This window comes from Epinephelus lanceolatus, chromosome 19 (genome assembly GCF_041903045.1).
Source record: "Epinephelus lanceolatus isolate andai-2023 chromosome 19, ASM4190304v1, whole genome shotgun sequence".
Taxonomy (NCBI): domain Eukaryota; kingdom Metazoa; phylum Chordata; class Actinopteri; order Perciformes; family Serranidae; genus Epinephelus; species Epinephelus lanceolatus.
In genome coordinates this window covers 14,870,707-14,898,662 of record NC_135752.1, presented here as the reverse complement: position 1 = coordinate 14,898,662, position 27,956 = coordinate 14,870,707, and the positions used below count along the sequence as shown (strand labels likewise).

The window sequence follows — 27,956 nt, the reverse complement described above, 5'->3', positions numbered from 1 at the left end:
ATTTGGCCTAAGGAATAATTAATGACACATCCAAGGCTGCAGGGAGAACACTGAGAAACACTGTTATATTCACCCTATAACTGTCACCCAACAAAGTTGAATGTTCACAGAGGTAAAATGTCTGCTTTATGACCAGAAAGGGCGTCACATTTGGGTTTTATTGCCACAGTGTGTGCAGGCTGTTCAGACAAACTTGTGGAGATGCCATTAACTGAACAGAGCTGGAGTTACAGTCAGTATTCTGCAACTTGCTTCCAGTCTGAGAAAACACTCCAAATTTGATTTCATTTGGAGCATACTGTTGGACTCAGCCTCAGAAACAGCTCCCCTGACAGGCTGTGCTGCTGCTTACAAACCTGAGCCTCCTGCTGTCGCTTTTCTCAAACAGATTTCACTGAGCCTCTCCCGTCCCATATGTGTGTGTAGAGCTTTTTGGCTGAGAACAAAAGATAATTGGGTTTGTGTCATTACACCATTTCCAAAAAATGACCTCATCCTAGTTAATGACAATATAAAAATGCATAAAACACCCCAAAATAGGTTGGGAGTTTTTGTCCCTTAGGGTAGGCCAGGCTACCGTACTCTTTGCATGGTAAATATTACTCTGTCTGTGGTCGGGTTTGTCTGCAGCAAACAACAGGCCACCAGAGAGGATGTCAGTGTGGAAAGTGCGGCTGAGACTTAGAAACTGAGGAGAGGAATATGAGTTGAGTTGTGGTTTTACAATACTTCTTTTTTAAGGATATACAAGGTCCAAAGGCAACATTTATGAAGTCTATCTCACCCACACACGATTCATTTAAGTCATCTCCTGTTTCCTTGGAATCAGTACAACGTGCATGACAAAAGGATCTGTGTTCATCGAAAAAAAAAAAAGTTCTTAAAGGAGCTTTAATCTCGAGATACTGAAGCTGAGCAGATTCTCTTGCTGACAACCACATCAAACGAGTTTTCTCTCCCTCATTTCTCCAGTTCGGAGTGTGTCTGTCCCATCTTTATAACCCCCTTTAAAGCACTTCATCTGGGGTCTCAGGTAGGGTTTCCACTTCCTGGTTGTCACAGTTATGGCTCATTAAAGAGCTCTCTTTCTCAGCAGGAAGGAAACTGACTCCCCTCAGATCCTGTTAATGTGCGTGGGTCCTTAATACCGACGCTGTCACCAATGCACATCTTGTCTGTGTTAACATTAACCCAGATAGAGGGCACTCTAATGAATGTCAGATGCTGCATCGTGGCACTGAAGGCCGAACACTTAATCAAGTGCAAAGTCACTGTTTGAATACATAAAAGGGTCAGCCTGCAGCTGCTTGTGTTGAAATCCTTTTAAAGGTCACCCTTATTAGGGGAAGACCGAGTGAAGTCAGTAACTACTTTGTCATTATCAAAGGATTAACACATGCAAGTACTAATTTACTTGGTAAGGATGATGAGTTTGAGATGTATCCAATTTTAAAAATATAATCACTTACTTCATTGGTTTTGCAACTAATAATTAGTTTTAGTATGGATTAATCTGACAATTATGTTTTCAACTAATCTATTTATCATGTGGTCCATAAAATGGGAAAATAGTGAAAAAAGGCCATCACAATTTCTCAAAGGCCAATTTAAGATATTCCAATTGTAACCCAGTTGCTAGAAGATGTTAGCATTGCTTGTTTCTGCAAACCACAAATATGTTACAGCCGCATGTTTTAGACATACCATCACCATCATTTCTAAAGTGAGATGGAAGGATGATGGATGGGATGACACCCACACAAGACGCCTGCCAAGCTGCCAACCACTGTTCAAGATCAGCAACAAGAACGGGTTGTTTTAGCCAGACATTGCTGTGTTTTTAGCGGCTTTTTAGCATGGTTGTCTTATAGTGACCCTTCAACGGAGATAGTGGCACATAAAGTGGTTGTCTTTTACTGAGACATCACTTTTATTTCTGCCTAAATTATGCCCCAAAAACTGGTATTTTAGGCCAGAGCATGATCTTTTCTTAGCCATAACCACGTGGTTTTTTTGTGCCTAAACCTAACCACACATTAACGCCTTGTTTCCACTTATGTATGTGTACGGAGGCGAAGCAACCAGAAGTCCATGAATTCCTGTGGGAATCTCCATGACATCTGATGTACCTGCGAAAATCCTCCACTCTGTAACATTTCAGTCTGGAATTAGCAGCAAGTATATTTAAAAAAATTGAACTTTTGTGGTGGAATTTGGAGAGGCTGTATGACAGTGTGCTAGCTGAGCTAACAGACTGCTAACTTGCTAACATGCTATTTCGTTCGGTAAAACATTATTAACAGTGGGATCGTCATTATGACTTGTTCAGCCATTCATATGTCTTCTTAACTGAATATTTCACAAAACATACCACCTTCCTGGCAGGTCCTGTTTTTGTCCCGGTAATGTTCCAAGCGCATATTCCAAACTACTGGATGGTGAAAACATTACTTACTTTATCACTTTTTTTCTTGTTGTGTAGTTAAGAATGTGTCATATTTTATGGAGTGACCATGGGTTTTATTGAAAAAAATATCAACAAACTCATAACTATGTGTCTACTGTAGCTGTTGGATAAATATAGAGAAGTAAGAATTTGTTTCTGAAATAGAGTGCAGGAAAAGTACGTCAGTAAAGTACAAACACCCCAAATGTGTACTTAGATGCAGTAGTTTTTCCTTGTATCATTAATATGACTTACAGAGATTCACAGGCACCTGTAAACAGACAATTGTGACCCTCCTGAGATCAGCAGTATTAGAGGTAAATATTCAAACGTCCTGTCATTAGTAATGGTATCTCTGGTCTCTCATCTCTCACGATGCTCTGTAGATACCCCACAGACTCTCAAACTGACAGGAAGTCTGGACAGTAAGGATGTTGAGATGTTGACTCTGGAAAAAGCTGATGCTGATGCTCCTAGCTGCTATTTAAAGCAGAGGATTTCTGACCTCCAGTGTCACATAGATGATGTATCATTGTGGACAGAGCTGAGGCAGAGAGATGATGATCCTCTATAATGCTGCCACTTTGCCACATTTTATAACAGCTCAGCTACATCGTCCACACCCGTCCATGGGGACCTGTGAACCACCGTCTCGGCCGGCAGAGATGCTCATACACATGGCAATGCGAACATGTCAAGTGTTTGAAACATATTTTCTTGTGATAATGTGTGAGAGCTGGTGTGCTGCTGAGCTCAGGAAGGCTGCTGGAAAGGTCATGCAAAGTGAACTGTTTTAGATCAAATGGCAAATGTACAGTTAGGTGTGAAAAAATGATAACGTGCATATATAAATCAAATGTTGTCTCTGTGGCCTTAAACCAGGTGCAATTTCAACACGAAACTGTGAAAATTAGACATCAGAAATGTAACATTATGTCAAGAAAACTGATCTTAAAAATCACTGTGACCATACTAAATCTGTCGCATACACACAGTGAAAAAGTATGTTGAATCTTCCAATTGGGATATTGCATCTCATCAATCTGTTCTTTGTTCTCCACAGGGAGCCATTTTCTTACATGGAAACAGAGTTACAGAACATCCAGTCAGCGGTGATGAAGGAGGGAAATTTCTCTTCGAGGTCATTCCAGGTAGGAAATGTTGCAGTGTAATAACTTTGTATTTTTACTGAGGACAAAATGATGATGGCAATGCTGACAGGAGCACGAGCAAGAAAAACAACATCTGTGTGCAGCAAATACATTTGAGGAAAGTCTCACACACTGTGAGAGATATCTGGGGAAGTGAATGATATCATTGATATAAGAAATGTAGCTTTCTATGGCAGTTGACGAGTTAACCATTTGTTTGCCTGCTGTTTGCTGGGATTGCATGTATGAAAAGTTCTCCTCTTGTTAGTTTTTACATTACATTATAGATTTTGTATGCTATGGATTTTATTATCACCTGAAAATAAGAACCACTGTGTTTTCGTCACCTTAGAATGAGCTGTTTATATCTACATACATGGCAGGGAGTCAGCCATGTTGTTACAGTAGCCCAGAATGAACAAATCAAACGGGCTCTAAACAGGGCCATTCACATTTTTTTTGCATTTTCACCTGGGCCACTGTAGTTCTGCAAGCTCACCACTAGATGTCACTACATCGTACACATTGGACCTTTAAAGAAATGTATTTTTTTCCCTTTGGTAATATGCTAACTTGCTCTCTTGCTGAGGGTTAAAAGAGAAGATTGATGCCTCTCTTCTATCTCCACGCTAAATATAAAGTTGCAGCAGGAAATCGCTACCCTGGATTTGTGTAAAGAAAACAAAAATCTACCTACCAACATCTCCTAAGCCTATTTAAAAAAGCAATTATATCCTCTGTTAAATCCATGCAAAAACCCAAACGTAGAAGCATCAAGTTTTGGTTTAATGGGGGTGTAACAGGGCGCCCAGGAATGCTGCCCAGCCTTGCTTCCATTTTTTTTCAGTGGCCACTTGTGGTATTGCATCCTGGCCCAAAAAGCATTTTTCCCATAGACCACCATCATAAAAGAGGTCACCTCAAACTGCAACCAAGGTCAGTTACGACTTTTTCTACTATGAATTTTTGATTCACTTCCTTAAAGCCGAGAAAAGCAAAAACACAACAAAACTTGGGGGCTGCATATCCCGCAAGTAAACACTGAACCTAGAAACATTTTTTGGCCTATGTGGCAGGCAAGCAGTCCAGTTTGGTATGAGGTCTGATACCTAGTTATTACAGTATACATCTGTGACTATAACCCCCTGTATAACCCCTGTTTCTCTTTATGCTAAGCTAAGCTAACTAGCTGCTGGCTCCAGCCTTATATTTAACAGACAGATTTTGGCCACAGAGTTTCCAAAAATGTCTAACTATTCCTTTAGTTCAGAGGCTTGGCTCAGAAGCCGGCTTAAACCACTGACCACACACACATGCACACATGCTCCCACACATAAACTCAAAGAGGAGCACATGCACAGACGCCAGGAGACTGTATGGAAACATGTTCGAATACAACACAAAGGAGTAGTGGGGTATTTTCCCAGGCGGAGCGATGCCAGGAATGTCAGTCTATGGAATAGATATTTAAAACACACATGCACACTGGGGAAATAGAGACAGCTGGTAAAAGATACAGTAGCAGAGTGCAGCAACAGCAACAGTTGATCCATCTACAGTTAAAACACTGCAGACAACACCGGATGTGTGCAACAACTACTTGCATTTTGTTTATCTTCATCTTTTCCCTGGTGTGTAGCCACTACAGTTTCTCTCAGAGGAAAGCAAAATATAAGTGTCAAGACATTTTCTCACATGATTTGTGGCTCCCATTGGACGCATACAAACTGAAAAACAGTGTGACCTGGCAGATAATGGAGCAGAAAACATTTGTCAGTAAAAGGTCAATTGAAGGCTGACACTGCGCCAAAATTAAATAAGTAATTTGGGCAGTTGTCCAGAGCTGACAGATGAAAACTCCAGGTATGTCACAGGTTCGCTTGAACGACTCTTAGTGGTGTTTTTGTTTTTGGATGCTAATGACCTTACTGGATTTTTAATAGTTTCCACATCAGATGAGGATTAGCACCTCCCCGCAGAGATAACTTCATGAACTTTCAGTTCCACTCCATGTTCACACTGGCATAAAGCAAAATCAAGTTGTCAGTTTGTGATCAATAGTTCTCATGTTTCGTATGGTTGTGTTATAGGAGAAACAATAGGAGGCCCATAGAGCAAGTGCAATAGAGACTTAAAGTGGCTAAGTTCCGATTCAGTCCTCCGCTAACTTGAATGGGGATAAAAAAAATTGATTGCAGCTTTGTTAAACTTTCGAAATGTTATCAACCAAATGGATCAAATCCCGATAGTGAAACCAGGCATTTCGTGCAAATTGTGATGCTCAAGACAGTGTACCCAATAAATTACAGATGTCTCTCTCACAATGCAAGTCTATGGAACTTGTTATTCCATGACCACTACGAAAATTGGCTCCAAAGCCCAGCACTGCTTTTGGGGGCGTGTGATTCATACATTGGCTGCTGTAGGTTTTCAAACCTGCAACATCTCTATCATAGGATAAGCTCTCCTTAATAGCACAATTTGATTGACGCCATCCATAAGGATCTAAAAAGTGTCTAAATAATCAGTTATGCTTTTGAAATATGGCAGTGCTTAGCTGAATAAAGCTGCTCTGAAGAAAAAAAAGTTTCAAAAAACATTTTTTTTGCTCTGAAATGGATTTTCAGTCCTTTTTTTTTATACCTATGCATTCAAGCTGAAAAAGTGTGTGTAGCACATAAATCCACACCCAGCATTATGTAGAAATGCATGACCAGAACATATGGTTTAGAGGATAGCATCAGTGTGGAGAGACATTTTCACCAACTTTTCTCTGGAAACATGAAGGTGGTCACATATTCTAAGGCACTGCTGAATGTGATCCCGATCTGTGCCAAGTTGCCAGGTGGCATTACTCTTGTTCCAACTCAATTTGCATTGTGAAATAAGCTTCACTGACTCATTGTGCCCCCCCTTTCAGTCTCAGTTTCATTTCCCTGTTTCCAGGTGCCACACTATATGCTGTAGCATATAAAGCATATGAACCATGTGCAGAGAAAATGAAGAGTATGATCACATGTAACACTTCACCCCCCTCTGAAGTAAATATGTGGTCTATTGACAGTTTTTCGATTTCTGTTGACTTATGAGAGTCAGTGTTTGTTTTCCAGTCTCCTCCACTACAAACAGTTTTCTTCTATTTTCCAACCTGCTGGACCAGACTGTATTAGCTTCTTTGAAAAGGCTGAAAGAGGGGAGAGGAAATTGGAAATCCAGTGACTCCAGTGTTTTTTCTACCTGCAATAGCAGTCGTAACATAATTTCCACAGCTTTGCCGTTTCATATTCCTCTTAACTCATGTCATATGCTGGAGTTTCTTGGTTTACTATGTTGGATATGACTGTGTTTTTCTTGTGGCATTTAGTGATGGTGAATGTGGTTAAGTAGCTGGTCAGGGAGTCAGTTTCAACCTTGTTAAACAGCCCATGACATTGTTTCATTATTGATGATTTTGAGGCCGCAGAGATAATGTGCAACTATTTAATAGTTACTGAAAATCAACTGTTTTCATATTATCATGGCACCATGTTATGCATCTTCAGTTTTAGCTATCAACTATACCAATGCAGTGCTAACAATAGCTCCACTTTAATGTATTATGTAATAACAGGAAAAGTAGTTTAAGTACAAATTGCTATTGAAAAACAGTCATAATACCAATACTCTGAAGGACGTGCAACCACAGTGCAGTGAACAATAACATACTAGACACCAGTAAGACAGAAAAAAGAGCAACAATACGTGCCAACAGTATAAGGACAAAACGATGAAAATGTTACACATACAATAATGAGAGCCTCATCAGTCAGTGATGACCTTGGGTACAAAAAACAGAGAACTGAAGGTGAAGTCATTAATTATTTTGGGCATCCTACAGGTAACCGCCCCTGAATTTTGAACTTGAATGCACCACAAACATTTTAGGATACAAGAAGGAAAACATCTGTGTGTATTTATTCCCTAATGGTATTTACCTAAGCACATGATGTTTCCTGTGTACTTTCATTTCAGTAAGACCATGAAACTTACTAAATAAAAGCCACTGAGTGCACTAGTTACAATTTTGGGATGAATGCTTAATGTAGGTGGCAGTAGCACAAGTAGAGAAGCGTTATACCGTCAGTAAACTGACTCAGTAATGCCATTCATGCCGTAATATCAAGCAAAAACCTATGTATGTAAAACCTATGTATGAGCTACATTTTATAGCTTAAGAACTCAGCTTCTCATCTGTAAACAAAGATTTTGTTGTTTCCTCTTTCAAAAGTCACTTCGTCCCATTTTCAAAGACAGTTTGACATTTCAGGAAATATGCTAATTGGCTTTCTGACCTAGAGTTTGATAAGACGATTGATTCCATGCATGTCTAATGTGAAGCTACAGCCAGCAGCCGGTTAGCTTAGCTTAGCACATAGACTGGAAACAGCCAGCCTGGCTCCGTCTAAAGATAACAAAATCCTGCACCTCTAAATCTCACTAACTACAGGTCCAGTCTGTAGGATTTACTGGCAAGGCATCTATTGTCAGAAAGGGAATATAATATTTATAACTATGTTTTCATTAGTTTATAATCACCTGAAACTAAAAATAGTTGGGTTTTCATTACCTTAGATTAGGGTCCAGCAACCTTTACTTTCAAAAGAGTCATTTTTGACCAAAAAAATAAAGCAACAAACATTTGCACATCATTTCATTCTCTATTTTCCTTCAAGACCTTTATTTTTTTGGGTTTAGAATCCATAGTCAGCTCAGCTAGACTCAAGACTAGTTACTGCTACTGAAGTTCAGCAAAAAGCTGTAGATGTATGCACATTTTAGATGTTAAAACTTTTTTTTTTAATTCATTTTATAGGCTATACATTTTCATAATTGGAGAAGATGAGAATTTCTTTAGGCAACAATAATCAGTGAAAATTAAAAATTGTCAAAGCCACAGGGAGCGACTGGAGAGGTGACTAAAGAACCACAGGTTGCCATCCCTGCCTTAGAACAGGGCATTTTTATCTATACACGGAGCAAGTCTTGTTTCACATAGTCCGCCATGTTGTTTCTACAGTAGCCCAGAACAGACAAACCAAACACTGGCTCTACATAGGGCCATTTGTGTTTTTGAGCCAGCCACCATACTTCACTTACATGCTTGGCACACAGGAGAAGCTTCAGTTGGGTGCAGTCTGCAACGTCACCACTAGATGCCACTAAATCCCACACAGTGGACCTTTAACACATCATATCTTATTGTTTTATCTGTACAAGTTTTAGCTTTATGGGTGTTTAATTCCAGTATGATAATAATACTTAATACTTAATACTTACTATACTCAGGTAGTCTCAGAGATATCAGAGTGTTAATCTTCTCATCTAACTCTGATCAAATAAGCAAATTTCCCAACATGTCAGAATATTCTTAACACTGTTCTTAGTATCATTGTGTAGTTTGAGTGCATAAATTTATTCACACAAGTGATTTTTCTGGTTTATACGCATGTAGGCTCATATTTCACTTCAGTGGCCGCAGTGTCTGTAGTAAACTTACCTCTTCAAAAGCCGGGCTTGTTATGGTCGTGTATCAGATGCCGTATAATTACTCATGCAGACCGCAAGATGTGGATATAAATGTGACTCCCCTCATGTTCACAACAAGGGCCTCTGGGGTTGCTACAACAAAACAAGAACTCACCAGACTTCAATGTTTTAAAGTACCACCAATGCTACTAAACTGTTTTCAACATTCTGTAACATCCACTACTATGCCCTCATACTGTTGGAAAACAAGAACATGGCTTGTTATGAGACAGCAAATAAAGAGGTCTTAGAGAAGCAGAGGGAGCAAATGAAAGGAAAACACAACACATATATTCCACTGGTCTAAATGAGGCCGTGCAGTTCGAACACAACACATGGACAGTCTCTGGCAGACAGACAGACGGGATGTGATGGGGGGGTGGGGGGTGTTCGGCAAGGGAAATGGGGTGGAAGTCAGAGTTGTACAGAGATGTCCGTTGTCTTGTAAGGGTGGCGATGAGGTCTGAACACGAGCTGGGTATGACTGGGTGACTGCCAGAGGCTTGAATAGCTGCACCAGGACATCTGTACGAAGAGGGAGACTCTATTTTAGATCAACAATTAACTCTGTATTTTTAGCCTTTATGGAAAGTTTTACTTAGTTACTGCATGCATTAAAAATTTTCTAAACAGTTCACAAAACATCTCTCCAACTTTTATTGTTATGCACGCTCTGATGCTTTATCTGTTCCTATGTTTTGTTGTTCTCATCTCTCTTGTCTTTGTCTCTGTCACTGTGAACATCTGGATGATGCGTGTGAAAGCTGCAGACTGCGGAACAGAGGGGCTTATAAGGCAGATTCACCACATGGCTAACAGTATTTAGACTGGAATCATGGTTATGTCTTTGTTTTAAACTGTCTGACAGAGACACACAGGTACAGACACAATGGGCTTTTGTTTTTCTCGCCCACTTTAAGCACCGGTGAAGTTCTTCCATCACACTGACACGTTCCAACATGTGCAAGCACACATGGGCCTGAGCTAAAGGGGGGAGGAATAACAACATGAATACTGCTGTCAAAATTCCTGTTTACGGCATTAAACATTTACTATGCATATTATCTGTGCGGACATTTTTATGCTTTAGGATTACATTATGACAGAAGACATTTTCTGGGTTGCCATATTTGGATGCACCTGCAAACTATTCTAAATTCTGGTACTTTGTAAGGGATCACAGAAAAAGTAGCTTCTTCTTCAGAGTATCTCTCATACACAGGCAGCACTGTCAGAATATAAAACTGGATTTCTCTGAGTCCATATATCTGGAATACATATCAGATCATCCTGCTGCTCAGGATCAGTGTGCAGTTTTATCTGATGTTAATGAATGCTCCAAAGAATGTCAGGTATGATCTGAATACAGCCGTGTGATATAACATAGCTCTGAGCGCCGGGGATCTGGGTTGTGATGAGACTGCGATACAGTGAAAGAGCAGAGCCTGCCTTCAGCAAATGATGAAATTAGACAAAATGGCAGACTCTTCATTCATTTACCTGTCTGAGCTGCATGAATACCTGTAGCTAAATGTCACTCCACGTGGTCCAAGCGTGATTAATCATCCCATTCCTGTAAAACAAGAATCAACATAGAAAACACTCCCCACTGTGTTTTTGATGGGGAAACAGTGTGCTCCTCTATCCCCAAGCACCAATAAATAAGGCTTTGGCTGCAGAGTTCACTTCTCTCTCAAGTCACTGCTGCTGAATTATGGGATTATTTACCCGCTCAAACCCAGAGGCCAATGTACCTTCATTCATGAAAGGACGGTGGGACAATGTTGCCTTGAACAGGTGGACAGCCTCAAGCATAAATATTATTTACAGGGCAAGGCCTGAGTCTGTAATACATGCCTGAGGAGGAGCTCGTGTTTCCTCTTCTACTGGTATCAAGCATGTGTTTGGCTTCAGCTTATTGTACAAAGTGTAGTAATGTCCAGGCATTTCCTCAATTTAAGCGTGAGTTAACGTAGTGCTGATGAAGAAAAGCCTTAGTGCCAATCTAAAGTAAAGGTGATAGTGCCCTCATGTGGTTTTATAAGTTATTGCAGTACTGGGGAAAATCTAATCCAGTCCTGTCTGTCTGTATTAATCTTGTTATGCATTTTGCAAAGGAATAGGCTGAATTTCAGTAGGAAACTAAGGGGGGTATAGTTGTATAATAGTACATTTTCATATATTGTCACAAATGCCAGCAATGTGTTGATGCTGCACTGCAAAAATAAATAAATAAGTAAATAAATAAAAGAATAATATAAAAAATGACAGTGGCTGCCAAACAAAAAACTTAATAAATAAAATTAAAATAAAATACCCGGATTTGAATAAAGATCAAAAGCAATAAATTTGGTTGTGATACAATTATTTTACTTTTTTTTTCCCTAAATTACAATCAAACACAGAGAACAGAGAAGCACTGTTATTTTACATATTTTCCTGAATTAATTCAGTCTTTATGAATTCTGCAAGATTTAAGTCTTTGTGCAAAGAGGTAATGTAAATAAATATCCCTATACAGTAATATATTCAATTCCCTATACAGAATTTGCTATTTTATACTCTTATCTCACCATCAAAAATAAGTAACACGGTGAATTATAAAGTGTAGGAGTACTTAGTAGAACATTGTTTTAATTGCTTGTATTACACACTGTTTGTATTGTAGTGGAAAAACAGTTTAATAAAGCACTTTATAGTTTTATTCTTCAGCATTTGGAATCATTTGCTTAGCAATGACTGAGCAATCTGCTGATGAAGACTGAAAGATGCAGCTGAGAGCTCTGGAAATAGCAATGTATAGTTAAGATTTTTATTTATTTATTTTGTCAGAATTAATATTCTTTGAAATGTTTCATATCTTTGTTTTATTGCAGTTCTTTAGAGTCTGATTTTATCATTACTTTGCCATCAGCTCAAACCTCCTTTGTGGTAACATTTAATTAGTTTCATATTATGTAAATTTGTTTTTTTATTTATTTCATTTTGTGATTTAGTGCATCTGCTCCATCATGTGTGTTTGACATGTATGGCTGATGGGTAGCCACCTTGGTGACCTCTGCAGTGACTTACGAGTGTCATACGTCACTGAGGTGAATGTCCTATTTACTCAGTGTGACTCGTGTGATTGAATTATGATAATCACAATGTATGTATGAGTCAGCAGGCAGGACAGAGTGTGAGTAAATCAGACTCAGACACAGACAGAGGGATGTTTGAAGATATTTAGAGACCCTTCTCATCGTTATTATTCTGGTTAATGAAAAACTAGAAAACAAACTGTCATTGTATGATCAGTCTAGGAATGTGTTTTATCAGGATAACATGTTAATCTAACCTAAACCTATATAGAGTGGCTTCTAATTAAACAGTAGTGACTGAATGACTGCTATTGGTGGGTGAAGACAGACGTGCAGTTATAAGACTACAGTCCACTGTGCTGTTCATTACGAGGAGGTTACTCTAAGCTGGCATGTAGATTGTAAGCACCTGAAGTTGATGATGGACTGATGGATGGATGAATTCAATAAAAAAATGCCCAGGCCAGCAGGGGGGGGGGGCTTTAATAACCCAAACAATTATTCCACTTGTTCGTGGATGGTAATAAATGTGGCATACTTACAATATTACCCTCAAGACATTGGTGTTTAAGGTTAAGGAAGCACCCAGTAGAGTAATTGAGAAAGCATATGAATCTGTGGTGCTGACATTTCACTGTCAGGATGTATGGATGTGGTTTTCAAATAGGTCCCAAGGTCACATTAGTCATGGATAACTTAGGGTGCTGGAATCGGTTGTATGTGTGTGTTTATGTGTGGACCTCTTTGTATAAACAAAGATTCAGTGACCGCTTGTGCAGCTTTAACTGTAGTTATGTTTAATTCAGATGGTTGCTTGAACTACTCTAATCTATTTTTATCATCTGGTTTTCTTTGTAGCTGTACTGTGCACATATTATAATGGTGTTTATGAAGTGTCTGAAAGACCTTGGGCTATTTTAATCCCACAACAGGCTCACAGCTTCATTTGCAGCTCCAGAGAGAAGCCTTTGGTTTGGACACAAAATCAGGAGTTTTCACATCTTTGACTTCCTATTTGTCAGTGTGCATTCATTCATTCATTTACAATGCAGAGGAGTAACAAGCACAAGCTTTTCTTGAATACCTTCTACAGTGTGCTGGCATGTCACAGTCCATGGTCTTTCAAACATGTAGGTGTGATCAAGGAAAGGAAAGTTTATTTGTATAGCACTTCTCAAAATGCTTTATATAAGACATTAAAATTCCATTAAAAGTCCAGTGTGTAGGATTTAAGGGCATCTATTGGCACATATAATCACCTGAAAACAAGAGTCATGTTTTTGTTACTTTAATATGAGCACTTTACATATGGTCGCAAATTTGTGTTTCCTTTGGTAGCGAAGGCATGACCCTCTCTACTCTGCCTTACTCTGCTTTTCATTGGCTTACCCTGACATTCTTACTCTAACCCTAAACAATCCCACTTCCCTTACCTAAACCTAGCCAGCCCAACTAACAAAGACAATCAGTCCTAATCACTCAGTGGCAGAGTAGGGCAGGTCATGCCTTCACTATCCTAGGAAATGCAAATTCACAACCCATGAGGTCCGCCATGTTGTTCTACAGTAGCTCAGAACGGACAAGTCAAACACGGGCACTACAGTGGGTCATTTGCAATTTTACTTCGGCCAAAGTTGTTCTCCTACACACTTGGCCCAAGGGAAAACACCTAGTTCAGCTCTGGAACTCACCACTAGATGCCACTTAATCCCGCAATTAGACCTTTAAGATGAGATATAAAAGAGACACAAGACAATGTAAAACGTCATAAATATGGGAATTCAAAAGAGTGAAATTAAACAGAAGATAAAATCAGATAAAAAAAGAATTAGGTCAGGTGTATAAACCTGAAACACATCAAACAGCGTCACCGATATAGCTCACATAGAGCCGTTTTCAAATGAAGTGTGGCATATGCAATATACACGATCAGCATCATGTGTCAAAAGGAAGAGAAAGACGATAAAGGTAAATAATTCATAAATAAAAACCAAAAAGGAAAATATATATATATATTTACACAATATCAAAATACCATGCTTAAAATGAAATACAATCTCACAGCAGGCTCAACTATTGGACTCCAAGGAGCACAGGAGAAAGCCCCACCCAGCTGTAATAAATGAAAAAGCCCCAGGAAATAAAATTACTACTCCACCCAACACACATACACAAACACCACCTCTTACACCCACTCCACTGTCATAGCTAGAATATATATTAATCCATACACTAGTTTGATCAAATTAATCTGACACATAGGATATAAACAAGAAACAGCTCCCTGTTTCAGACTCCATGTTCTGATATATAGATTTAATTAGCGGGTGGATGTATAGTGCCCACACAGCTTCTAATGCATCATAAATCCAGGAAGGAATATAGCTGCAGGATCAAGGCATGCATTAAGAGGGAGAGCAGTGAAATGTATTGATATTACTGTGGTAAAAATGATGAAGCCCCCAGAGGGATGAGTGACAAGATTCTGTTCTGCATATTAAGGTGTCGACTATCTTCATTTCCCCAACCAGTCTGTCTGTGCAGAGCTTGTGTCCTTTCTTTCCCAAGAATTTGCTTTGCAATATGACATTTTCAAAAAGGTCAAAAATTGAACTTCTCTTCCTTCTCTTTCCCTTGGTGTACATTTGTGTATGTGTAAGTGTGTAGACATGTTTACGCACATCCGTGTTTTCCCAGTGTGCATATAAAGTCAGTGACCTGCTGTTTGTGACACAGTGGCGTCTGGCCTCCTGGAGGAGTCGTGGTCTGGTAATCTGCTGCTGTTGACATTTCTGAGACAGCGGCTTCTGAGATTCACATTGTGTGTTGTTGTTCCCTTGATATCTGAATTTACGACCCAAAGCACTTTACAGAGGACCATCTCAGACAGACGTACAGTGGCTATCAATGTCCTGGCAGGATAAAGTGAGAATACAGAATCAGAAAGCTCCAAAAAGATTCAACATCACTTTTTGTTTTTAAATTTAGTGAAGCCCATGGAAGACTGGAAGTTTTTCACATTAAATTGTGTCATTGTTGTCATTGTCAGCCAGTTTTATGTCAAGACCAATGCCATGAACTTTTGTACAGACATTGATGGTCCCCAGAGGATGAATCCTACTGACTTTGGTGATCCCCTGTAAAAAGTAAAATGTCTTGACAGCTATTGCCTGTTATGGAATTTGGTGCACACATGCCCACCTCACAATTATTTGTGTTAACTTAGATGATCCCTTTACTCTTCCTCTAAAGTCACCACAAAGTCAAAATCTAAAATCTGTCCAATATCGTCATACAGGATGTTCTCATGCAGTGTTTGTGTATATGCCTATGAAAAGTATTGCACCGAAATTTGTACATAACCAGTGTACTCAGGAAGGCTGCGGTCATATAATGAATGTGCTGACAGGAGTTCAAAAGGTAGTAGTGTAAAGATCAAAAGTCCATGTATGGAGGAAGGTTGGGATGGTGAATGGGTCAAGCGAACACACAACTTTTCAGCAGGAGACCGTTGTTCGTGTTGCATGTGAAACCAAGTAAACTTTGAGTTATTTTAAGGTCATCACGGTATGACAGTATGTCAAGTATGCAACTATATGTTAAATATGTAACCTGATGACACCATGGTATTTTCCCTAAACCTTATCTAACTGGTAGGAGTGCTAATTTGTTGAATATCATACAAACTGCTGTTTTGTAAGATAACATACATTGCTTAAAAACTACATTCCCATCACCCTCAGCTGTATTTTGTCTCTTGTGCTAGTTAGAAAATGCTGCTAGCCTGCTAAACCATGATAGGCAATGCTTGTAAACTAGCCAACGCTTACCCATATAATTAAAACCAAATTATTTAATGTAAAAATAGAGACAGAGCTGTATGCCAACCAAAATGTCTATCACAATCTTTCCTGTTTAAATTTCTCAGTGTATCCTCATACAATGATATCTAACACATTAGCACCCCTCAAATGATGTTGTTGCATTATTTACTTAACATTATGTTACATAAAGTAACATAAAGTTGCATAGGTTAGGTTAAGGCAAGTAAAATTATGTAAGTTAGGTTTAGAAGAAAAAAAAACATGGTGACAACGTAACCTAAAAAACTCAAAGTTCACTTGGTTTCATTCCCAAGTCTCCTCAAGTCTCCTGGGGAAAAGTCCTGTGTTTGCTGTCCCATCCACTGCCCCAACCTGCCTCCTTATGCAGATTTTCACACTTTATACAACTTCTTTCTCCTGTCAGTGCATTTGTCATGTCATTGTAGCCTTTCCAACTATGTGGATTATACACGAATTGCCTATGATTACATGTTATGTAGAAACTTTGGTGCATTACTTTTTATAGGTGTACATATAACCATTGCATGAGAACCGTTGAAATACCTGCCACTGAGAGCGGCTAAGTGGAATTGTGCTAGTTGATGGTGGCAGCTCAGAGTCCTGTTGGTGCCAGTGAAGACCAGTGCTATCAGTCTAAAATAGGACCTCTAGATCCAATTGGTTCTCCTTACTCCAAAAGTTATTTGCAGGCCAGCAAGGCTGTTGCTGCTTAGCTGCCAAAGCTCAAACTTGGGAGCAGATAATGGAGGCAATGGAGGATGATTTTTACATGTTTCTTATTAAATTTTGGAAAACTACTCTGTGTCCCAGAAGGCAAAGCCAGGATGTTGCTCGGCATGTCTTTGCAGAGGCAGGGAAATGCTCACAATCAACAGGGGAAATAGTTGGAAGGTGTAAGAAGCAGTTTAAGAAAGAAAACCCAGCAGACACATCCTTTATTCAGGAGAAAAAAAGGACAAGTTGGAGTCTGAGAAAATGTCCTTGGCAGAGGTCTAGATAGTTAGAAAACTCATCTATGTCACGGCAGTGGGCAGAGATGAAATCTGTCTGGATAATGTTGGAGTGCTGTGATTGAAAGAAGTCTTCATTGTCACACAGAATTTAGGAAAAGCTCCTCTGTACTGGCAGATGCTGGAAGCAGAACATTTTGGGGATTGGGATGTGCTCAGATAGTTAGCAGACAACTTGAACTCCCTCCCTCTGAAAGCCAGTGACAAGGTGCTGGAAAGGGAACTTTGGCTGACTGTCAAATGGATTTAAAGGTAACAATGCAGACTCCTGTAGGGTTTCAAAGCAGTGACAAAATCGTTTTTATTCTCTCACAGTTTGGCGTTTGCTAATCCTGTCTACATTTGCCTTTGTGGATTAGGAAGAGGTTACTGACCAGGTTCAATGCAGGAGATGCTGTGGGAGTTTGAGCTGCCAGAGCTGCCACAGCAAACTGTTCAATCATTGTAGACTCAGAGAGGAGATCTTTCTAATGATCAGATCTGTTAAAGAGGTGACTCTCTGACAAGGATGCCTCCCCTCTGCATGGGATTTTCAGACTGCTCATTAAGACAGAGGGTCTGGAGAGTGTTGAGTTCAGTGACAGTATGACATCTGCAGTTTGTAGAAAATATTATCCTTTTACGGTTATCATTTACTGAGTATCATGGCTAACATCTCTGAATTGGAGGCAAAGATTGTTAAGAAAAGAGATGGTCTGCCGCATCCAGCTGAGGGAAGAAGGGTCCATTTTGGGGGTTTGCTGATGATGAGTGAGGATTAAATGAAAAAGACTACCTCTCATTGTGAGTTGAAATGAAATAGAATCATTCAACATTTTGGGAGATATGCTGATTTGCTTTCTTTCCTAGAGTTAGATGAGAAGATTGTTACAGCTAAATATGACAGTGGTATCAATTTTCTCTTCTCTTAGCAAGAGAGCCAATTTTTAAAAAATATTCCTTCAAAAAAATAAGCGCCTTATATATGTTTCCCAAGCACCATTCCCCGGGGCTGAAAAATGAGGCCAGCGTTGATGTGCCAAAAACTGCATTTCTTTGAATGACAAATTGAGGCTTGTCCAAAAGCCAGTCATCCCCATAGATCCCCATGTAAAAAAATGCCCCAGCTTTACAGCAGAAATAAACATGTGTACAGCCTGGCACAAAAAAACCCAGTGCAGTCAGGACCATTTTAGTCAAAGAAAACTTATTTTCATTTGCAGTATTATATTTGGTGGTATGGCCTTGTTCTGGGGCCTCTCTGCCTTTCCTTGAGCCTAAGCAGAAAGCCTTTTCCAGGCGCCTATGTGGAAAGCCTAAGGTGGAGAGAGCACACCTGTCTGCCCTTCTACATGCAAACGAGGAAAGCCTGAGGCAGAGAGAGTAAACCACCCTGCTCTTCCATGCGCCTATATGGAAAGCCTAAGGCAAGGAGAGCAGCAGCAAAGATTCCCTCAGGAACAGAGCAGCATCACTGACAAACAGAAATGACGTTGATAAGTCAGACACAGCATGAAAAGGAGGAGCTGGGGTGGAGGTGGAGGTGGGTTGCAAAGCGGCTTGCAGAGGAAGCAGCAACAGTTGGCAGGCCGGAGCAGTTTAAATAGGGCACCTTGAATGAGATTCGCCAATTGGTTGCATAGAAACGAATCATGTGATCTATCAGCTGACTCCCTTCCATCAATCAGCTGCTCCATCAGTTGATTGGGCTGTTTGAGATCAGCTGATGTAGCTGGGATGTGAGCTGAGCTTGACATCGTGTCCTGCCTGAACTAACGCTATGCTCAATTTTTGGTCTCTGTAGCTAATTTCCCTGTTCATGACAACTAACTAACATAACTCACCTATTTATATTTTATTAAGGCCACTTTGAGTGACAGGTGGGTGACAAGTCGCTATCATGGCCATTATGTTGGTTATCGTAACTATGATAACCAACCCCAGATTCACAGAGTACAGGTGTAGCTGTAGCTGTTGCAACTTCAGTGTTTTCAGTTCATGATTTTTGAACTTTTCAAGTTAATTGTAAAGTTTTGGTTGCCCCAAAAGTCTTGTTGCAGGAGGGTTGAACTAAGGAGACGAACATTCAGTTTCTCCAGTAGATACATTTTCTTTTAGTGGTTTGAAGCCTGTTTATCACTCGCAAAAATTAACATTAGCATTATCACAGTTAACCATAAGTGTAACTGCACCATGCTAACCAAGCTAGCAGCTAGCATTAGGGTTAGCTCCACCCTCTTGTTCAAAAATCGTCACCCCTGGCTCCAAAAAAACAGGATGGCAGTGGCTAAAATGCCAAACTTGCTTCAAAACAGGAGTGAACAAACCAATGAGTGACATCACAATGGCTAAATACATTATTTTATAAAGTTTCTGGTGTACCCTCACTTCTGCACACAATATGAATGAATAGGATTCGAGGGTTAACAAAACAGTTTGTTTGGAAAGTGAGAGGTTACAACTTTGTGACAGCACATGAATATGATTGATGCTTTTATATGTCGCCAGTATCAGCAGCAGTGTGATCAGTGGTTACTCTCCTCCTTTGTGTCTCCGTAACAACACAGTGTGAAGTTCATGTATTTAAGTGATGGGATCAAAGCTTGTGGGAGCTCGCATAATAGCTCAAACTGCACAGTGGAAGATGAAGCCCATTTTTCATAAAGCTATGACTGATCAAGCACTATATGGGAAAAGGCAGCTGCAATAACAACACAGGAGGGTAACGCGTGGGACGAGTGGACATGCAGTGTTGCCTGATACACTTTTTATATCGTGTAGCAGGCAACAAAGTACTCACAAAGCTGTCAGATAATGAAAAGATGATGAACTAGCAGCTTGTGGTGGTAAATGATTTGTATCTGAGTTGTGAAGGACAACAATGGTACAAAGGGTATTGAGCCTGAAAATACAACCTTGGATTGTTACACACTTTTATTTGACCCATGCGTACATTCTTCAGACAAGGACTCTTGTGTGATGAGCTGCTGAACTGCTTATTGGAAAAAGGTACGTGACAAAAAGCAGCAGACTGGGTAAATTCAGGTGTCCAAACAATAAGCTGCATACCTTTTGTATGTGCTGGATGTTTGAAATATCCACCTCATTTTTATCTCTGCTTCTGCAAGAGAATTCCAGGCCTTCTTCTTCCTTTCTAGCATGTTATCATTCCTGTGAGTCTGCGTGAGTGAGATCCTCTGGAGGAAATGCACTGAGGCCTGCAAACAGGCCAAGTCTCAAGCCAAAGAGAGGGACAGGAAGCTCAGATGCTTGCATAACAGCCTTATTGCGGGGATCGGTATTTGACATGTCACATAGCAATGTCCTCCATTAGTCTCCCACTCTTGCCCCTGTCCGCAACCCCTGCTCCTCCTAATGTATCAGGTTGGCCGGGTCTCACAGGGGGCGTATTTTGGCCTCCAGTGAAGTTTCTACTGGACTAGAGCATGTTTGTCTGGTGGGGACACTTGACTTGAATGTTCAGACCAGTGGTATGTAAACTGATTTCTGCCTGGATAAATATTTAGATGTCCCCCCACTACTTCGTTTCTTCCCCCCTCTGAGTTGAATCCAACAGGTAGTATCAGTGTTGAGTTTAATCACCCTTCAAGCCCAAGTTCAAAAGGGGCGCTCTTTGATTTGATGTAAACCAATGATGTGTGGTTCGCCTTTAAGTCTGGGTGAGATTGAAAAACGATAAGGAGGCTATTAAAGACCTTCCTCCAAGAGGGAGAAACCCCAGTGTCTCAGGGCTTCTTGGCCACCAGTAGCAGCAGCCTCGTCGACCCTGCGCGGCTGTATTTATAGAGCGCTGTGGATGAGTCATTTGGCCGAGTGCCCACTCTTCGTTCACCAGATTTACAGGTCCCCACTTTGGGGAGGGCTGCTTGATTTACGATGCACCCCCTCCCCCTCCACCACCAGCTCCCACCCCACCCCTCTCACTTCCTTCAGAGACGAGCAGACACACCATCTTGCCTTTCGGCTTGCTGTCTCACTCGGTTTCATTCAGCCGCTCTCTCCTATACACTTCTTTCGTGTGTGTGACTTAGAAATATGCTTCCTCTGCTCTTTCAGCTGCTTTGACAGAAGTGTATGCAGAGGAAAGGCTTCCTGAGAGGCAGACAGACTAGCCCTAGCCTGACCTTGTCTAAGTGCTGCTGACTGGTGTGTCACATTGACCTGCTGTTGACTGAACAAAATGAAGTTTTCGGGCGAAAGAGTTATATGAGGTGGAGGAAAGTAAGAAGCAAAGGAAGGAGGAGGGGAAGAGGAGGAAGGACAGCGCTGAGTGTAGTGGAGTGTGTTTTAGCAGGAACAGAAGGAGGTAAATCTCTCTGTGGCACTGAACAAGAACAGATGAAGAAGTGGCACTGGGGGGCCGGCGGTCAGCAGCGACAGCGTGGCTTTTGCTCCCTCAACCTCCAGCTGAGAAGGGGGCACGTCTTCCTCTGCACCCCATGGATCTTAACTCCAACCCAGGTCTGTGTCTTTACATACCAGTAATGAATACTAACATGTTTGCGTCTGGTTTGGAGCGTTTCATCACGATGGCAGTGATATTTTTAGACTTTGCAGTGTTTTTAGTTTCAGGAAGGGGTGGAAGGATTTCTCAGGTAGCTTTACTTGCCTTAAACTTACTCTTTCTTTCCCTCTGTTCTCACTGGGAAAGCATCTTTTCCATATGCTGTCCATTCATCACGTCAGCAGACGGGTGTTTTACAAGCTACAGTTCATAGCTTTTGTTTATTGCAGCTGTGATTTCTGATGAGCAGTTTATGATGCTTACATTCCTGATTTTCCTGCCGTTTCAGTGGCACTGCTGCACGTTCCTTTTTATTTGTCCGCTGTACAAACATCTGCAAACATGCTCTGTGAATAACTGAGTTATTATTTCTCGCAAAATGTTTCTTTTTATATGCAGTTAGGGCATGCCAATAAATGTATATTATATCAATATTGTGATATGAGTGTAGATCCTTTTAGATTTTGGATGTCATAATATTGCAAGTGTTGTCTTTTCCTGGTTTTAAAGGCTGCATTACAGTCAAGTGATGTAATTCTCTAAACTTACCACACTGTTCTTGCTGTTCTATCACGTGCAGTCACCCCTACAACATTGTTGCATTATCAGTATCGAGAACATCATTCTGTTAAAGCTGAACATGTCATTCATTTTAATTTTCAATACATTAGACACACTGCACACTAGAGGCGTTGACTCGAGTCGTCACAAATTTGATGACTTTAGACTGCACTTGACGAAACCTTTTCACCTGTTGCTTCATCAGATTCGATTGTCAATAGCAAATCTGATAAAGCAACATGCAAAAAGTGTAGTTTGCTCCTATTTTTGTTTTTTAACATAAGCTGTCAATAAATAAATTAAGTGTCAACCTGAGTATCCTGGTGTGCGCTTGAACCTTGATTTCCTTTTTGGTTTATTTAACACCAGTGACTTGTGCCTTCACTTGAACTTTAGCCTTATGACTTGAAAATACTTGATACCTTCCCCCAACCCAGTTTACTGTGTTGTTAAAATTGCATTAAATTTGATGAAGAGAACATCATAATTTGTTTAAGACTTGAAATTCAAAGTTTAGGACACATAACTTGACTCGTAACTTGTCAGTCTTGACCTGGAACTTGAGTGCAAAGACTTGAGACCCACTTGTGATTTGCAAAACAATGACTTGGTCCCACTTGTGCTTCTTACATTACCAGAAACTGCACGTGACATATAGAAAAAGAGGGTAAAGTTCAGAGCTTTATAAGAGTACACCACCGATCTGGCATTGCACTCACAATGGACAGGTTTTGTCAGGTGCAAAATTGATGCAGCAGATGCAACTGCAGATGCAATGCAACTCAACCGCCAACACTTTGGACCGAGATTCAGATGTGTTTTGCTAGTAGCAGCTAATGTAGCCTTGAGCTGCTAGCCTCAAGCAGGAGGAGTGGGCTAAGGGGCAGGCTACAGAAGTTTGGTGAGCTAATTTCTTTCTAACTCCACAACCCCTGATTTTTTTTTCTTCCATTTTCAGACTTCACACCCAACTGATACTGACTCAAGTAGCATCCCTCAGGAGCCACAAAAGGCTTTACACAACTTTTTCACAAATGACGTAGTACTCCCCAAGACCTACTCTGATGTGTGAAATTGGCGTGGTTCCCCTTTAACACCCTTCCAATATTCCTATGTCTGATGAATGAGTAAATATAAAAGCAGCAACCCGTATTTTTCCACATTTCCAAGGTAAAGCAAAGAAGATAGAGCATAATGTCAATAATCAAGTGGGTAATGTGATTGCACACTATTTGCTGAAATAAAAGGCAGTCAGCCAAAAAGGTGACATCCACAAACTACATAGACATTTCTCATTAGCTGAGTACAGAGCGCATCTCCAACAGTAATTGCTCCATTTTCTTTCCTGTGCTTTACTGCACTGCACTCCACTGATCATGACTTATGTGTAAATTTCAAAGTTTGTCCCACATTGCGCTCTGTGTAAACTGCAAACTAACACCACTGAAGTGATGTGACAAGGATTTAACCATCTAAGCCATGAGAATGACTTCTATAATAACATACTGTGAGCCTTTAAACCATACATGTAGTTTAAATGCCACCCAGGTGCGGCTGTACTAGATACTTAGCTCTAAAAAATCTTGCCAGAGGAGGGAAAATCATGCGAAGCAAAAATTCTCAAGGCTGGGTCAAATTTCACTTTGCTTGGCTGCTTGAGGTAGATAACAGAACACGCTCCTGAATTCATGGCTCCCAGCCTGCCTGTAAATCCACCCCGGTAAAGACGTTCAATCATGCACAGATCTGAGGTAACAGATGGAAGAAAGAAGAAATACCGTATGTGTTGAATGTTGGAGCACAAATGAGATTTCAAGAACTGGTGATGGAGGTGCGGAGGGAAAAGAGGAAAGGTGTTTTATAGGTGTGGGATCTTGAGCTCAAAAAACTGCATGAATAAAATACCTGTCTATTGGATGCACTGGTGATGGGCAGATTCTTTAGCACTTGGGCGTTTGACAGGCTCATCTGGTACATACTGCACGCTGAAAAGAGTTGTTTGGCTCTTTTTTTTTTCGCTCATCACTAGGAAGCACATCAGTAAATTTTGCTGGTTGAATCCAACAAATCTCCCTTATTATTTGCCTGTGGAGACAGCAAGTAATACATGACTAGACAGTAAAACTAAATGACTTAAGAGGGTGCACCCAACAATATTAGCCAATTTAGCATAGTTCTTATACTGTGATCAGTTCTGTCTGATAGTCAGTGACATCGCAGGGTCAGATGGGGTGATATCGAACAACAGAGTTGATACAATTTGTTGATAAACTACCGGTCGATTGACAGAAAATTATTTAATTCATCATCTGAGTAACTTTTGGGGTGTGGGAAATTGTGATAAGCTTTTTTTTTCCTATTTTAACCAGATGATTAATTGATTAATTTAGCAGAAGATTAAGCAATAATCAATATTATTTAAAGTTGCAGCCTTAATATAGCTTCACTTTTGCTGCTAAGGACATTAACACACAATACACAGTGATCTCTATGGTTGAGATACAGCAAAAACCTAATCAGGGATGACAGTGATCAGTGATGAACTGTGGTAACTCAGTATCAGCACACCAGTAACTGTAAAGTGAGTGACTGCTCATAGCACAGGTCTGAAACAACAGAACTGACTGAACAACATCAGTAACAGTTCAGCAGCGCACACTCACACTCACAAAGAGCCAACCCCACGGTCAGCATTTCTCTGTCTCTCTCCACTTAGATCACCACCAATCTTTTTTCTTTGACCCAGCCTGCCTGCACTCCCCCTCCAACACACCCTGCACTGCAGCCCTCTCCGGCCGGCAGTGCTTTGGCCAGCTTTGTCAGAGAAAACAACAAGGATGTGGAGTGGCAACGCAGACAGGATTGCTGCGATGGCCAAAATGAAAACACGCTTATCTTGCCGAAGCTCATGGACGCTGTCCATCGGCTGTCTAAATAATTGGGGCGGCGAGGAGTTTTGTGGTGCATGCCTAGCACAGATATGTGCGCAGAAACACGTGTTGAAAATAACTGGCACAGACAGGCACGAGCATTACATGGTGACACAGATGCGTCTGCTCTGAGAACACATTTTCTGCACCTAAAATGGTGTCATTCATAATCCACCTCATCAGTCACTGAGCAGAAATATGAAGCAGTGGGAAAGGCTCATGCAGGGAGATGATTGATGAATGTCTATTACTGTATCTCTGCTTTCTATCAACAATAATGTTCACCTCTGACAGGCCAATCTCCTGAAGCAATCAAGCAAATGAAAATGTTGATTAATGCTTCATGACACATAACCAGTATGAGCCCATTGTCAAATTGCTTCAGGTGAATGAAAATCATGAGAGGACTCAGCTGTCAAGCTTTTTTTTCTACATTGTTGTTGCATCTCTCTGGTCAAAGGTCTTCACCCGCAGCATATCCAGCTACACTCAAGCTATTTCTGTTTCCTTTTTGATCCTCCTTCATTGCCACTTCTCTTTGGTTCTCATGGGGAGAGACAGAATAAGCAGTCACATGATAAACCAGAAGCTGTCTGAAAAGTTCAAAGGGCTTCCCCAAAGGCCAGGCTGACTCAACCTACCAATTTTGTGCTGGGGGGAGTGCAGGTGTGCATCGGCCCTGAAGCCCTCATCCGTGCTGAAAGGTGATATTAGAAGGTATTAGTGAGCAGAGCAACAGGTACTTTGTGAAGTCCAATCCTTGTTTCATTCTCTGGCCTGGATAAAGGGAGGTTCAGTCCCTTCACAAAGTGCCAGGATGTTTGTCTGCGTCTATTCTTTCCATTCTTTATCTTAGTAATTAAGATGAAAGCTTTAATATCTGAAACATTTGTAAACACAGCAGCAGATTGAAGCAATTGATGTTATCCTGCAGAAAAAACTTCAATCTCCTAATTATCACAGTGCAATCATTTTAGCAGCGGCATCCTTATCTGCATCTGTGTGTGCGGGTTTATGTGTATATGTTTATGTGTGTGTATGAGGCTTGAAAGCATCCTGTATCTAAATCAAAACAAATTTGGATGCTGGACAAACCTTGTGGGAGCTCATTCATCTTGGGTCGCAGAGCAAACACCAAGTATGTCATACAGATTTACAGTCTCACAACCATGAATGCATGAAATACACACTCGACCAATTGGTGATCTGTCTTGGTGAGATATGTTTACACAACCGTAAGGATGTCTACATGTTTCACACAGACACACAACATCCCACATATACTACAGAGAGCTTGGCCGTACATGAAACACAAATTCACTTGGCTAAAGGTGCATTAAAACCTAGTGTCAGGTTGACTTTAGAGAGCTCTCCTGCAGAGCCACTCGAGGTTTTTCCTCTTGGATCTGAATGCACTGCACCTTTCCAGAAGCTTCCTCTGAAGTATCAGACGGCTTGTATCGCTGATGTAATGTTTCAGCCTCTCAGCATTGCGTGCAAGTGTTCAAGTGACAACAGCTGCCAGCCCTCACCAAAACTCAAGGCTCCTAACATTTTAATGGGATATTAATCCCCCCAGTCAGTAGTCACCGAAGCTGTGAGTCGTCTTAATGGTTCACTCGTAAGGATTTAGGTATTTTAACAAACCTCAAAGTGTTGTCGAGCATAGTTTAAAGATGTTTGGAATTAATCTCAGCTTATACTGCAAGTCACCACAGAAATAAATAGGTTGAACAGAATGTTTGTGGTTTCAGTGGCCGAGGGCGTCTATAAATGTCAGTTGTGATTTATACTTGCAATTGTCAGTTTTGGCACTTTAAAACCAAGTCAAATATCTAAAGGGTCATTCCGGGGTTTTATTTATTATTATTATCCTTTACATTTGCTGCACATACTTAACACTTTTACAGCCATTTTCCTCAGCAAAACAACTATATTTTAGGTTGTTTGATTAAAATTTCCTGCCCTGAAGGCTGCCACTGGTTTCCATATCAGTGAAGTATGAACAGCAACCTTAGGAAACTCAAAACTAGCTTGAGATACAGCATATAATCCATCATAGTAAACATCATGTACTGTATTCTCTTCTTGTCAGCATTACATTAGAAAAAGAAGAAAACAGCATTGTCAGAAAATGTAGTAACTGTAGTGAAATATACAAAAAGGCAGGTGCAGTCCCTCAAACTGCACCAGCCGACACTATACAACTCACTTTTCCATCTGTATCAGCCTCTACTCTTTATAATTATCACGCCGACTTATGTTCCAACACAAGCTCTAGACTTTAAGTCAAGTCTGAGCCGTGTTTCCTTTTCCTAAAGTTTAAATCGATTCCCCTTACATAATGGTATATTTACAGCAGCCTTGGCAGGACACACAGACACAGCTCTTTATTTAGTTGGCATGAAATCAGAATGGAGACACTTGGCTTTTTGACAGCGCTGTGACCTCCCTGAACGGACTGACCCACTGTCTTCATGACAAGTCATTAAAACTCTGTTCACTCTCACTACTCAACAGCATGATATCATGTTTGCCTTTCAGCACTGAAGAATACAGAGAATTTTGAGCTGATGTCTCTATTATTCTGCATTTTTCTGGTGCCGTGATTACCTTCTTCCCTATGGGCGCCTGTAGAGGGACAGTAGAGCCAAACAGTCCTTGTCCCCTTTGACCTCCCCACTCCTATTCACTCTGTTACTCATTCAGCATCAGATGGTAATGGATAGCCGTAGTAAATCTATGGAGTCTGTGTTCTCCACCAGACAATGTCTTTGGGGAGGCTAATGTTGTGGTGTCTGCCTTCAGATTATGTCGATTGACAGGCAAGGACCACCCTGACACCAGGAAGAGAATTAGCCATC

The 27,956-nt window shown here is 40.6% G+C and overlaps 1 protein-coding gene across 2 annotated transcripts in view; it reads left to right on the top strand.

Annotated features, from left to right (window-relative positions):
* Nucleotides 1–27,956, top strand: part of arhgap24 (Rho GTPase activating protein 24) — an 88,690-nt gene that overhangs the window by 28,627 nt on the left and 32,107 nt on the right. Inside the window, exon 3 of one of the 2 annotated variants that reach the window (XM_033647381.2) lies at nucleotides 3,510–3,597. In XM_033647381.2, coding sequence (XP_033503272.2) covers nucleotides 3,510–3,597 — 88 coding nt within the window. Of the gene's footprint in view, nucleotides 1–3,509; nucleotides 3,598–21,041; nucleotides 21,559–27,956 lie in introns of those variants that run through there. The other variant, XM_033647383.2, reaches the window with a different exon arrangement.